Here is a 14,836-nt window from a genome sequence, read left to right as displayed (position 1 = left end):
TCAGATGCTTACCACTGTGCTAGATGCTGAAAACACAGAAATAATTAAGATCCAGACCCTGCCCTCAAGGAATGCCCAGTTAATGGGGAAAAAATTAGAAAATCATGGATTATAATACAGTGTGAAAAGTAGTGCAAGTGGTATGCACAAGGTATCATGGGAACACAGAAAGGTGGCACAATTCAACCTAGCTTGAGGTGGGGTTTGGAGGAGCAAGAAATATTTGTAAGAAGAACCACTACTTGAGTGTTGTTCTGAAAGGGTAATAAAAATTGAACCGGACTTAGATGGATGAGGAGAATGGGAGCGGGGAGAGCAGGAGGCGCTGAGGGACAATCCACTCGTGGAGCAGCCTGAGTGAAAGCCAGGAGGCAAGAGATGGGATGCTTCATTTGAGAAACTGCCAATTATTTGCTATGGCCTACTTTAAAACACTGGAAGATATATATCAAACTGCTAACAATGGTTATCTTCCAGGTTGAAGGGAAGGGTTGGATTACAGGGAGACATTTACTTTCTAGATATTTAGAAATTGTTTACAGTGATCAGAAGTTATCAGGAAAAAAAATCTGAAAAATCTGAAAAACATAATACATGTTTATTATAAATAATTTTTACAGTAGAGAAAAATATAAAGAATAAAGTTTTTTTGAGAAAGTTCTGTATTCCTACCACCCAAAGATAACCACTGTTAAAATTTTGGTATATAATTTTCCAGATTTTTAATGCATGCATACATATAGCATTATATGTTCTCTGTAACAAATGAAATCACAGAAAGATTTATTTTAAAAGACGAAAACCTTTTCCCAACTTCCCCTCCAACTCCACCTCCCAGAGGTCCCCAGCGTTGAGAGTCTGATGTGTATGCTCCCACTCCTTTCTCCAAGATCATAGAAACATATGCAAACACACACACAGGATTTGTACATTTTACAAAAATGGGACCATAGAAAACATTACTACTTTACATGCTCTTTGTCATTCAGTCCTCATCTTAGGCCCATAGGTAAAAACTGAAATTTAATTATAGCACAAGGTCATGCAGTAAGTGGCAAAGTAGTACTCAACCTGAGGGCTGTCTGGTTTATCCTCTACGCCTGGAAAAACCATTAGAAGTTTAAAGAGACATGGTCAGATCCCTCTGATGCCAGGGTAGGGCAGGAAACAAACCTGGGGTCAGAGGGCTGCAGTGGTCCAGGGAATAAATTGCCCAGGGGGAGGGGGGAAGGGCTGGAAGTAGAGAAATTCAAGACACGTTTTTGGGGGGGATATGGCCAGGATTTATTACCACTTAGGGTGATGGGGATGAGGCTGTACTCTGGCTCCACCTTCTTCCTCCACAAGGTAGCGGAGGCCACTGAGGGATGGGGGCTGTTTCCTGTTCTAGAATATTCCACCTCTAGGAAGGGCGGGCCCACCGAGTGGGACAAACCATTATGGTGGTGGGGGGGGGGTGTTTGAGACTTTTTGTACTTGATTACAAGCGCTTCACGTTCTTGGTTCTGAATCTTTTCTGACCACTCCTGTTTCTTCCCGCCTGCAAAGACTTTCAATAGCGTAGGGAGTTCCCTTATGTCGGGGGTGGGGGACGGGAATCTTCCTCACGCACCCCACCCACCCCCGCTGTTTCTGGAAGTTGGAACAGTCCAACGGTAAAAGCGGGGAGTGGTAACGCGAGGCTTTCTTTCCTCGGAGCCCTCGGGGAGAAAGAGAGAGCGGTTACCCTCTTTTTAAGCGTGGTAGGCCCGTGTTTTCGGCCTGCACCCGCGTTGGCCAGAAGGTGAGGCTTGGCAGGAGGTGTCCTGGGGCAGCGCAAGCCAGTCGTGGGGAGAGCTCTTTACGAGGGGGGGAGGGGGGAGGGGGGAAGCAAGCGGAGATGAGGAGACGGAGGGGGAGGGGACAACTGGTTGATTCATCCCCGCAGGGCCAGCCAAGCCCCAAAGGCCCTCAGCCATCATGGCCTTGAAACCCGAGGACCCCAGTAATGGGTTCCAGCATGACATGGTGGTGGCCTTCATCAACGAGAGGATGAGCAGGCACGAGAAAGGCTCTGCGTTCTATCTCAAGAATATACACTTGTCCTGGGAGGAGGTGGAGGACAAGCTCCGGGCCACACTGGAGGATCGTCAGGTGCCCAGCGAGGCCAAAGAGGCCTGTGTCTGGGGCAGCCTGGCCCTGGGCGTGCGCTTTGCCCACAGGCAGAGCCAGTTTTACATGCACAAGGTGCAGCAGCTGCAAGACTTCACCGAACTGCACAGGTCGGCCGCGGAGGCCTTGGTCTCAGACCTGAAGTTGCTCAAGGCACAGCAGGAGGTGGAGCGCAAGGAGGCGGCCTTCCTGCTGCAGCTAGCCCATGCCAGGCTGGCGGAGGTGCAGAGAGACCGGGACCTCCTGAAGTGGAGGCTGGCGCAGGCAGTAAGATTACTCTGACTTGGTCCCTGGCCCGTCCCGGGACCCGCCCCCAGTCCCGTTCGCCGCTCCCCCGCCCCCCCCCACGCTCCCCCCCGCCCCCCCCCCCGCCCCCAGTCCCTTTCGCTGCTCCGCCACCCCCGCCACCACCACCCTCCCCCCCCAGCCCCCAGAACAGGTCTCAGATCTGCTCACTTCTCTCCAGGAGCTGGTTGCAAAGGGACCAGGCCTGGCCACTGCCAGTGGGACCGGGGCAGAAGGAGCAGGTGAGGAGGAGGCAGGGGCCACTGCTCCTACTGCAGCCGCTTCTGGAGCCACAGGAGGAGGAGGAAGACAGAAGGGTGTGGAAGGGTCAGAAGCTGCCGAGGGAGCAGAGGAGCTGCGCGGAGACCTTATGCAGCTTCCCGGAGTTGGGAACCAGAAAAATTACACCTCTGGTGGGCAGAGGGAGGGAGATCTCAGGTCCGTGGGCCCACCCATGCTTTATTTATATGGGATAGCAAAGTCCGGGTCCACAGCCTCACAGGAACCCCCTCCTGTCCAGCTCCCTGCCTCATTCCCATCCTCACACTCACGCCCCTTATTCCCCTTCCCAGACGCACCCACACCATCCCCACCCACGTCCTCCCCACTAGCAGCGCCGTTCACAGCAGGAGCTCCATTTCAGAGGTCTCCCCGCTGGGTGCCCTCTGATTCTAGCCTGTGGTCTGACGTGGGGGGCCAGGGAATGGGCCCTCAAGAACCACAAAGAGACGGGAGGGACTCTGATTCCCACCAGCAGGGGACACCTCCAGTACTTCGAAGGCCAACGGGCTGCCCTTGGTGTCAAGTGAATTTTTCAAGGCAGAAAACTTGCTTCCACTGTGGGAGGGGAATCTGGCTATAAAACCTTTGAATTCAGAAATGTGAAACAGAATAGAAATGTACCCTGATGGGAAATCCGTTTTCAGTGGGAGGGGGAGGGGAGGGGGAGGGCTTGGGAAGAGTGGAAGGAAAGGGTGGGTGGGTGGGTGAATGGGGCAAGGGAGCTGTGAGAGAGGAGGGGAAATGGGGTGGAAGGTAGGGTATGGGGTGGTGGCTGGGGAAGTTGTAGATTGGGGGCTTAGGGGGAGAGAGACCTAGAGAGACAGACGTGTTTTGATGACCCTCTTTGTGTTCCAGAGCACTAGTACTCGACACTCCAGAACTACTGCCGCTTCTGTGTGTGTCTCTCCCCAACTCTAGCATCTGGTGGACCTGGGCAGACAGTATATAACACCCCCGTCTCTGTTTCCACCCCCCCACCCCTGAAACTAGACTAGATGACTGGAGCAGGAGTGGACATTTGACCCATCCTGAGCCAAACAGATGCTCACACTAGAGAATCTGAACAGAGAGGCAGATTTCATAGCCAGGATGGTGTCGGGCAATGAAGCAGTGGGTCACTGGGAGTCGGGGGCAAGGTCGGAGTCATGGACACCGAGGCCACAGCTGAGGCCTGGCCTTGGATGTGGGGGAACAGAACCGCGTGCTTTACAAAGGCCCAGTGCCCTTTAGAGAATCACAGTCTGAGGCCCCAGGGAGCAGAGAGACAGAGAAGCAGAGAGGAGTTGATCCCGTGACCCCAGACGTGCAGAGTGGCAGCCCGACCACTTTTCACTTCCTGCAGTTGTGCTGAGTGAAAATCCACTTTACACAGATCCTTTTTTCTTTAAGCTAACTTGAGAGGGTCCTTGGTCTGGCCAACCAGATTATTGCCAAGCCAGAAATTTACACCAGAAGAGCAGTTGCAAACCACAAACCATCAAAGAAAATGTCGGAACTGGCAGGGGCGGTGCATCAGGGAGTGATGGGTAGTGGGGATTCCTGCATCCCTCCCAAGTCTCCAGCAATGAACTGGCCAGGAAGCTCATTCATGTTCTGAGCGAGTTATATCATGAGAAACAAAACAGGCCTGGGGTTAACCCCGGGCTTACAACAGGGCCACCCCAAGAGGAATCCTTCAGGGCTGCATACAGAGGACGCCAGCACCAGCTGCAGACGAGGACTGCTATGGTCGTTCGGCCCCATGACAGGAGAAGCCTCCCCAGCCCCCAGTGGGGAAGCAGGAGTGGGGGTATGGGGTGGGGAGGGGTACGGGGCAGTGGGATGGAGGGCTTTTATGTCTTTATATACTTTGGTTTTGTGTAAAGTAAAATAAATGCTCACAAAAATACAAAAAATAAAAGTAAGTGAATTTACTGGCTCGGGTGAGTTTGGAAAGGCTACCTCTTCCTCTGGGGCAGAAGGGAAGGAAAGCAGACACCGATCTGTGTGGCGAGGAGGTGGGAAACCAAGCAGGCTCCTGTCTGTGTGTGTACGATGTGGACAGACAAGCAGACAAGGCACCTGAGAGTGAGCGAGGATGTAAGGTCCAGGTGGGGGGTGGGGGCTTCAGAGCAGTGGCACTTGGGGGAATAATTGCGGAGGAGGATGGGGGTGGGGAACGGAGGGAGAGAAAAGGAAACCAAGGGGAAAGACAATGGGAGTCTGGAAGGAAAAAGCAGGGGAGTGGGGTAGGGCCAGGACGGGCATCAGACACAAACTCTTGGGTTTTACAGCCTGACACCCACTTGCTACAGCAAAAACAGCACATACAAAAGGAGAAGAGGCAGGAGGGGTTGGCAGGGATCGCTGCCTGACTCCCTTACCCCTTCTAGGCTTGTAGCGTTATCTTTTCATCAGCTGGGAGTGTAATTTCTAGCAACCCAGTCTTTACCTGCAAATACCTAAGAGTTTAAAGCAAAGTTCAACTTACTTCAGGTCTTTGACTTTACAGTATGGGTTACGCAGTGCTTGGCAGAGCAAGTGTAGTGGAGAGACTGGCAAATTATGCAGCTGGAAGGGCCTAAAAGAGATGAGAAAGCAAAAATAAAATGATTAAAAACAAAATTTTAAGTAAAAGGCTTATTTTGGCTTCTGTTGCCATCTTAGTACTAATTTACAAAAACCTTAGGAGGTATTACCCCATTTTGCAGATACGGAAGTTAAGGCACAAAAAGGTAATTTGCCCAAGGTCACATAGGAACAGAATGAAGGTCAGTACTCAGGTCTGTCTGACTCCAAAGCCAAAGCCATGGTATTGTATGCCAGGCACCGAGGTAAACACTTTACACACAGAATTTATCTTATCTGGTCCTTAATCCAATGACAGGTATTGTAATCACCATTTTGCAGGTGCTCAGAGAGGTCAAGTGACTTGCCCAAGCTATCTGTACACTGTAACTGATTCTTGGTTGTCAGTACTAATAGAAGAATTAACGACAATAATTGAGAACTAGGAAAGTTCAATACAGTTGACCTTTGAACAATATGGGGGTTAGGGGTACCAACACCCCCACAGTTGAAAATCCACGTAAAACTTCACAGTGAGCCCTCTCTATCCCTCCATATCGGAGGTTCTGCATCCGAGGGTTCAACCAACCTCAATCCTATAGTACTGTAGTACACATTTATTGAAAAAAATCCCCATGTAAGTGGACCTGCGCGGTTCAAATCTTTGTTGTTCAAGGATCAACTGCAGTAAACTCTCACTTAGTCAACACGCTTGGGAAAAGTGGGTGTTTTTGTGGGTTTTTTGGGGGGGTTTAAACTTTGAAAAGAATTTAAGCCTTCTGATGAAAGCAATGGGGTTGAAGGATGGGGACTCCATCTAAGGCTGATTTTCTGGAAACCCAAAATGAACTAGAAGCCCCTTTGTGTTTCCATCAGTGCTTAAAATCTCTCAATGTATATTGTCCATTATTTTACTTTATAATATACAGTTGGATTGAAGCTGTCATGAATTCATGAAGACACTGTAGCCAAAGTGCTTCGTAATTCCAAGTCCACGTAACTTCTCATACCCCTTCCCCTCTGGTCCCAAAGTCTTGCTGCACCTCACTTCCCCTCCTCACTTTCCACAAACACACCTATGCCATGCTCAATTCCACCTCTATGCTACTGCCCACTGAGGAACTAACAATTACCAGAGAAAAGACTCGGGTTAACTCACTTCCCAAGTTGAGCTTTCTGCCCACTCCTGTCTCCTTCTCAAGGTCCCCTACCCCTCCCCTGGCCCCACAACTAAATGAGAGGCACTGTCCATATTAACCTGAGTACTGAGAACAGACTTATGACCAGTGGCATTTTCCAGACAATGCAGGTATAAGTCTTCTTGGCTGCTTTAGTAAGTCAGTAGAGCTGTATTTTGTAGTATACAGAGTACATACTGTGTAAGTGGTTTACCTAAGCCTCTTTGAACTCCAGCTCTCAACTCTCCATGTAGGTGTGAGTCTAGCAGAAAGAACCCAGGCTTTATAGCAATATACACAGGAGTGCAGCTCTGTCCCTTACCAACCTGGAGCTCTTTGAGGCCTCACTGATGAAGTATATGTAGAGAAGAGTGAGGACCAATGGAACATTAAGTTTACAACCTTTTCCAGAATAGTCATCAACACCAAAATAGCAGAGTCTTCAATGATAATCTTAATGATTTATATGCTCATAACTTTTTATAATTATAAAGCACCTTCACAGAGAGACAGTGAAGACTAATAGACACACACACTCACATACACACACTTACAGTGGCTAGCACAGTGCCTGGCACATGGTTAAGTTCTCACAAATGTCAGCTTTCCCTCAGTGTCTACCTTGGCCAGTGTTCAATATGTGATAGATACTCAATAAATCCTTATTGTGTTGATTGACATACAATATGGAAAGCAGAGATAATTCAATTTATTTATTGACAATGCTAGAAATGATTATGTGCCTGAATACTTGAAATAAACAAGAAGGCCTATCATTTCTGTAGGCCAAAACACTGGTGAAAAGACATTAGTATACTCACTGATTAAGTGTCAAGGTTGGTGGCATGAATGCTGAAGCTCGATCTTCCTCCTCAAATCCAAGTAGGTGCTGACACTTCAGAGACACTGACAGGTGACTATGACTGCTTTTTACACAGAATGACATAGCCAGAATGTCCATTTTTGTATAGGTAGGTTGAAGCAGTATAATTGACCCTAAATCATCAATTATCCTTTTTGCATATTCTTCTTCCTGAATCTCATACAAACAGTGAAACAAGTCCATTGGCTCAATCTGTAACCTAGAAGATTTATCCTTTATTTCTTTCTCAGTCCACTTCAATAACTCCTCTCGAAGTCCTGGAGAGACTTTTCTCCCAAAGGTAGTTTCCACAGACTTTCCCTTTCCTTTATGTAAGAGGCCAAATAAGAACTGTATTGTTAATGATGAAAACCCTTTTCCATATTGTTGGAATATTTCTTGCCACGTTTTCCCCACTTGATCAAAAAACATCCAGCTGCTGTCATTCTTCAGGGCATAGAACACAGAAGTCAGGAACTCTTGGAAACTGAAGTGAAGGAAAGTATAGACACTGACACCTCCTTCAACTTTTTTCAAAAAGTGACTGAGAAAAGTGCAGTTGGTATCATACACTCCTATCCCATGTCTTCTGAGGTCACTGATTTCAAACAGGACCTGCTGGTTCTGCAGTCCCTCTGCAGCCAAAGAGCAAAGGCCCCACAGGCAACTCTGTCCCTTCCACACCGAGATGCCTGTAAGGGTTTTGAGGCACTTGGAAAAGTAGAACAGATACACATCAGTCATGGTTTGAAGTGATCTCATAAGAGTCCTGTCACCATCTCCCTGTGACTGCAGGACACTGCAGATCATCCAGGAGATGATGGGAAGAGAAGACATAATGTCAAGGCCTTCATTTTCTCGCAGACCATAAAAAACTCTCATTGCAGCATTAGCACCTGAAAACTGACTCAAGAAATATGCTCTCTTTTCAGCATCTGTAAACCACAGGATCTCTGCCTGGGTAGCTTGTTTTAACAGAGAGTGAAGCTTCTTCATGGCTGTAGGCCGGGCAGTTATCAGGAGGGAGGATTCAGGAAACAGTTTTTTCCTCACGAAACTACATAAGAGGGTCTCTACTGGCTTCCTCTCCAGGGGATTGGCACTAAGATCCTCTTCCTGGTCACCTACAGGGTACTGAAGCTCAGGAAATCCATCAAGAATGAACAGAAGCTTCTCTGGATACACAAGAATAACGTCCAGGATTGGTCCGTCTATATCTTGAAAAGTGTTAGTGATCAGGTCAGCAGCACTAAGGTTAGCAAAACGGCTTATTTCTCTGCAGTTTACATAGATGAGATAGTCAAATCTGCCTGGAGTAACCATTCCTGCTGCCCAGTCAAACATGAACTTATGCACCACAGCTGTTTTCCCAATCCCAGCACATCCCTGAAGCACCACAGTTTGGGATAAGCTGGAGCCCTCTTCATCAGGATCAAATATATGTTCCATCTCAATAAAATTATTTTGTTGAGGAATTCCGCATGGTGGCTTTTCTGATATACAGTGTTCTTTTACAACAAGCAGTCGTGACTCTATATGCTTGCCATGGTGATAACATTTGTCAACTCCTTTTTTTAGGTATTTTTCTTTTAGATGTTTTCTAAATACTTTCCTGTAATCTAATGGGGTGACACCAAGAGTCAGTAATCACAGAATCCTAGACAACGATACAAACAACAACTATAACTAATACTACCATCACCACCATCTCTACTCAGATGTTTCAAAGGCTCCTCAAACTTCACGCATCTGAGCTCTTGATTTCTATTCCACTGCCCGCCCCCCCAAAAAAACCCTCCTGAGGGCTCAGAAAAATGTTAGGATTCATTACTTCTTTTTTTTCCCTTGAATCCTCCACATCCATTTAGCAAGGCCTATCATTTATATCTCCAAAATAAGCCTCCAATCCATTTATTTGCCTCTACAACCTCAAATACCACCCAAGTACAAGGCACTATCAATCAACTCTTTCCTGGACTGCTGAAACAGCCTCTATGGCTCCTCTCCACACAAGCAGCCAACGTGATCTTCTAAAACTATCAATTACATCACATCACTGCCATGGCCCAAAACTTTTCAAGAGCTTTTCATTGCACTTGATATAAAATCCAAAATCCTTACCTCATCCTACAAGGTCTGCTACGATCTGGGCCCTATCTACCTTCACTCCCCAGCCTTTTATATCACTCTCCTTCTCAGTCCCTATACTAAAGCCACACCGGCTTACTTTTAGTTCCTCACAAATGCCATGTTCTTTCCCACTTCCAGGCCTTTCCACCAGCTATTCTCTCTGCCTGGAACACACTTCTTCCTGCTCTTCCCGTGGAGATCCCCTTCTCATCCTCCAGACCTTAAACATTACTTCCTAGAAGAAGACTTCCCTGACCACCCAGTTTAAAGCAGATCCTCTCTACTATACCCTCTCCCAGGACCCTGTTTTCCCTTTATAGCACTTAGCACAATTTACAATTGTCTTGTTCATTTTTTTCATTATCTGTCTTTCCCACTAACCTACATGAAAACAGGGACCTTGTCTGTCTTTTTCATCATAGCACCCTAAGTACCTAGCTGGTGCCTGGAACATGGTAGACACTCAATATTTATTGAAAATGGCTATAAATGCTTGCTTTTGAATTAAAAACAAGCCATTTATTATGCCTATTCTGTGTCAGATACTGTACTAGGCCCTTTACATACATTTTTTTTAAATTTAATCATCATAATAATCCCATGAAGTAGGTATTATCCAGATTTTATAGTTGAGGAAACTGAAAACTTATCACCAGGGTTATACATTCATGGGTGTGCAATCTGTGCTTAGGCCTCGTGCTCAGAGGATCCATACTTGGTGTAATGCTCTGCTGTTCCTATCTTGAAATTCTTAATAATTTTTGAACAAGGAATCCTGTCTTTTCATTTTGCACCATACCCCATAAATATGTAGCCAGTCCTGCTTATAGCATTGGGTAACTTGTCCAAGGTTCGACAGCTAGTAAATGGCAGAGACTTCAATTAAAACTCAGGTTTGTCTGAAGCCATGGCCTATATGCTTAAGTACTATACTACGTAGTTTTTCACTTTCTGCAACTAGAAAAAATAATCCAAGGAGTCAGTTATCAAGTTCAAACTTCTGTTAAGTGAATATCTAAGCTAGTATTTTCCAAATAAGTTTCTCGTGTAACATTTTTGCAAGATATTAATAGGAGAGCTGTGAAAAAGGTGTCCAGTGGTCAAATAAGGTAAGGGGAATGCACCTTCTATCCCATTTTAGAGTTTCTCAATACATATTAGCATATGAAAGGCTCTGAGCGAATCAACAGTTAAAAAAAAACGGACTGCTTAACTTTGTTTAATCCAGTATTTTCTGGACTTAAATGACTACAGAACCCTTTTTTAAAAGCAAAATTATTAACTCCTGGAGAATAGTATTCTGTAGACTGCAGGTTGGGGAATGCTGATCTAGATAAGTGTTTGCAAACTTTTTCTGTAAAGTTCCATAAACAGATTAGGCTTTTAGGTCTCTGCTGCAATTACAGGCATACCTTGCAGATATTGCGGGTTTAGTTCCAGACCACTGCAATAAAGCGAATATTGCAGTAAAGCAAGTCACACAAACTTTTTGGTTTCCTAGTGCATATAAAAGTTACACTTACACTAACTGTACTGTAGTCTATTAGGTGTGCAAGAGCATTATATCTAAAAAACAATGTACATACCTTAATTAAAAAGTACTTTATTGCAAAAAAAATGCTAATCATCATCTGGCAACACAGGGTTGCCACAAATCTTCAATTTGTAAAGAATCACAGTATCTGTGAAGTACAATAAAATGAAGCGCAATAAAACAAGGTATACCTTTACCCAACTCTGCCATATTAGCGTGAAAGCAGCCCTAGACAATATGTAAATGAATGGGCATGGATGGTTCCAGTAAAAGTTTATTTACAAAAACAGGCTGCTGGCTGGATTTGGCCCACTAGCTGTAATTTGTTGACCTCAATCTAGATCATTCCAGAAGCAGACTGATCTATTCTATCCATAAAGTCCTATACATCTGGTGCTTGACTACCATCATCAGAGGTCCTCCTAGTATTTGAATATCTATTCTAAATGATATAAAAGTCCTATTTGTTATGACAGTTTGGGACTTCATGAATATTACCAAAAAAACCATTGATTGTTGCTCAGTGAATATGGGGGAAGAAATGGGAGAGGAGTGGGGATGAGTGGGGTTCATGGGAGACACTATTCCCAAAACAGAAAAAGAGTAAATCAGAAAAGACATCTACCTGTAAGCTCCTTCCATGAAAATGAAGCCAGAGAACTTGAAGCAGCTGTGGGAGGAAGAGCTGGGGTTAAGAGTATCGCAAATACACCTTTGTACCAAAACATGAAATACACAGAAATTTAGTCACACTGTTACAGCCATTCATGCTGTTCCCCAAACAGAAATAAAACAAAGAAAGAAAGCCACCTCACATCTATTCTAACTTACCAAAAAGGTATTTCATAGCTAATGTCCAACATGAAGTAAACCTAAGAAATTCCCACACAAATATATTTAGGGTGTAAACATTTATATTTATATGATAAATAAGGAAAATTTTAGGCATGAACTTAAAGGGGCATTCATTATTTGAAGTGACTGTTTCTGGTATTTTGTTTTCCTTTGAACGTTAGCTTAGTGCTTCTGTTGGAGCTTCTGTTGAGCCTAACTTGTTAATGAGAAAGAATAAGACATTGTTGATGTTAGTTCGACAGAAATATACAATGACCTACATTAAAATGCACACACACACACACACACACATCCCTTCACATTCCTATAGGTTTTTAGTACTTGCACACCTTTATAGGCAAGAGTGAGACATAGTTGGGAGCTGTGACTAGGTGTATGGGAGGAAGCAGAGTATGGAGAGGCAGATATTAGAATGTCACAGAAATGGGCAGCAAGTGAGTGGTCTGTTGAAGATAACCAGTTTCTATTCCCCATAACTAAACATTCCTTGGAGTTCAGGAATCAGCCACATGGGGAAGGACTCCAGAAATCTTCACTCTTTACTCTTTTGTGCTGTCTCCTGTGAAAATCTGTGGTTACAGTAAAGGAAGAGACTTAAGAGTCTTTTATGATTATAGATGCTTTGGGGACTATGGAAAACATTATAAACACCAGATGCCTCTTCACAAAAATTGTGGAGAGATTATTAATGGGTAAATTCTGTATCCATGTAATACCTTAATATACATATACCTATACACATACAACACAATTTTAAAGATTCAGAAAGATCCCACAGTCCATGAGGAGAAGTAGGGGAAAGAGAATGAACAAGACTACCTAGATTATACCCTTTTACCTCATTCAGTTACTCACCTTTCTGTTCAGACAATAAGCTCCAGGTGCAAGCAGGTTCCATATCTTTTCGTTTCTTTTGACTGTTCATCCTGGCAAATCAAGAGGACTGTAACCCAAAACAGAAATGATGACTGTAAGGCCTGGTGGAAGCCCAGAGTAAAAAAGTAACTCAAGAAAGACTACTCAAAGCATCACAGAGCTGGGGAAGAGAGAAGGCCCAGTAACCAAGTAGAGAGCTAGCTGGGACTAGGAGATCACAGGAAGATAGACCAAAATCAACAGTCTTCAGCTTGAAGAGAAAAACAAAAAAACAAAAAAACTAAAGAGAGGATAGAATGTCCACAGACTTTTGAAGAGTACAAATAAGGGAAATGTCAAATTGAGCTCTAAAATGCATTATTAAGGGAAGGATAGGATTTAGGCAGTATACCTCTAATGTTTGTGGTCAAGATAAGAAAGAATGACTGTGTCCTTCTACAACACAAGTCAATTTGGTACCACTGGTAAAGGGAGAATTCTAAGACCACAGATTAGAATACTGTGGTATAAGAGAAACAGTCTAGAGAGTCAGGAGATCCAAGCCCTAGTTCCATTTCTATAACTATCTACCTATGGACCTTGAGTAAGATTCTTCTACTTTCTGAATCTGTTTTATTATTTTCAAAATGGTGGAGAGAATGTTAGCCCAGGTTTCTTTCCAGGTTGAACATTGTAAGATCAGTGGTCCTAAGTCCCAGTTGCACATTAGAATTACCTTCACACCACCTTCCAGAATTTGTTTTCTTTGTTGCAATATTACTTATCAATTTCTGACACACTTGATTATTTTCTTATGAGTTAGGTTTATTATTCACTTTCAGTATTTCCCCCTTAAATTGAATTATTGGCCCCAATTCTCAGCCCTTGCCATGAACTTGGCAGGTCCACACCAAAGAAGTGGAACTTATTTTCCCACCTCTTATCTTCGAGCTCAACTTTGAAACTTGCTCTGGGTAATGGAGTGTACACAGATGTGACTCAAGTAGGGGCCTGATATGTGCTTGCACAGTTGTACATGCTCCCTCTTGTGATTCTGCCACTGGCATGAGATGAGCCATGAGAGAAACAAGCCCCAGGTAGTCCACTCATCCAAGGATGAGAAATACATGCAGTAGAGCCACCCCAGTTTACTCATAGTCCTGCAGCAAAAAAAATAGAGTCACCCCAGCCCGAATCAGAGTTGCCCAACAGAACCCTGCCTAATCAGCTGAGTCCCAGCTGGCCTCCAGATCGATGAGAATAAGTGCTTAATAAATTCTTAACTTTTCGTGCCACTGAGATTTTGTGGTTGTTGTTATGTATTGTTGTGCAATAGCTAACTAATACATCTTGCTAGAGAGTAAATGCCTAGAAAGTGTTTGACATAGAGAAGACATTCATTAAATGTTCATTGAATAAATTGAATAAATGAATAAAATCTTAAAAATAATACAGTGCCTAGTCTGCATTCCTGATCAATTAAATCAGAATCTTTGATGATGAGGTTTGGCATTGACTTTTTTTTAAGTTCCCAAGGTGATTCGAATACACAGCCAGGGAAAAGAGCCACTGTTCTAAGAATTAGTTATTTTTGATAGAGTGTATTGGTGAAACACACAGGCTTTGGAATCAAACAGATGTGTTCAGGCCCTGACTCTACCACTTACTATGTGACAACCATGGAATTAACATCTCTAAGCCTCAGATTCCTCAGCTATTAAATAGGGATAACAACAGTTTATAACAACAGTTGATCACAACCTTTCTTAAAAGGTTATTATGAGGATTAAATGAAGTATGCATATGAAGTATTCAGTACACTACATGGTACACAGTAAGGGCTCAATAATCCTAAACCATAGCTAATGTTGGCATTGCTGTATCATTTGATAGAGAGTAAAAATGTCTGAACTCAGATAGACCTTACTTAAATTCCATTTCCACTGCTTTCTAGCAAGATGACTTCGAGTAAAATTACTTAAACTCCTGAGACTACAGTAACCCATCTGTAAAATATGGTGATAATAATAACTACTTCATTATTTTGTTGTGAGGATTAAATAAGATGACACACATAAAACTCTTAGCAGAGGACCAAGTGCAATATAAATAATGTTAGAGAAAAATAAGTTGGCATTTATTATAACTGACAGAAAG

At 44.1% G+C, this 14,836-nt stretch overlaps 1 protein-coding gene across 5 annotated transcripts in view; it reads right to left on the bottom strand.

Moving 5' to 3' along the window:
- LOC102999159 (NACHT, LRR and PYD domains-containing protein 12-like) overlaps positions 1-14,836 on the bottom strand; it is a 46,435-nt gene that overhangs the window by 10,859 nt on the left and 20,740 nt on the right. For all 5 annotated transcript variants that reach the window (XM_057538429.1, XM_057538431.1, XM_057538428.1 and 2 more), the window contains 4 exons: positions 12,680-12,767; positions 11,595-11,639; positions 7,265-8,924; positions 5,189-5,278 (listed from right to left, as the gene is read on the bottom strand). In XM_057538429.1, the coding sequence (XP_057394412.1) occupies positions 5,189-5,278; positions 7,265-8,924; positions 11,595-11,639; positions 12,680-12,749 (1,865 nt within the window). In that variant the 5' untranslated portion in view covers positions 12,750-12,767. The remainder of the gene's footprint in view (positions 1-5,188; positions 5,279-7,264; positions 8,925-11,594; positions 11,640-12,679; positions 12,768-14,836) is intronic.

This window comes from Balaenoptera acutorostrata, chromosome X, assembly GCF_949987535.1.
Source record: "Balaenoptera acutorostrata chromosome X, mBalAcu1.1, whole genome shotgun sequence".
Classification (NCBI taxonomy): Eukaryota; Metazoa; Chordata; class Mammalia; order Artiodactyla; family Balaenopteridae; genus Balaenoptera; species Balaenoptera acutorostrata.
Note: the sequence above shows the minus strand (reverse complement) of the source record. Positions and strands in the feature narration are given on the sequence as shown.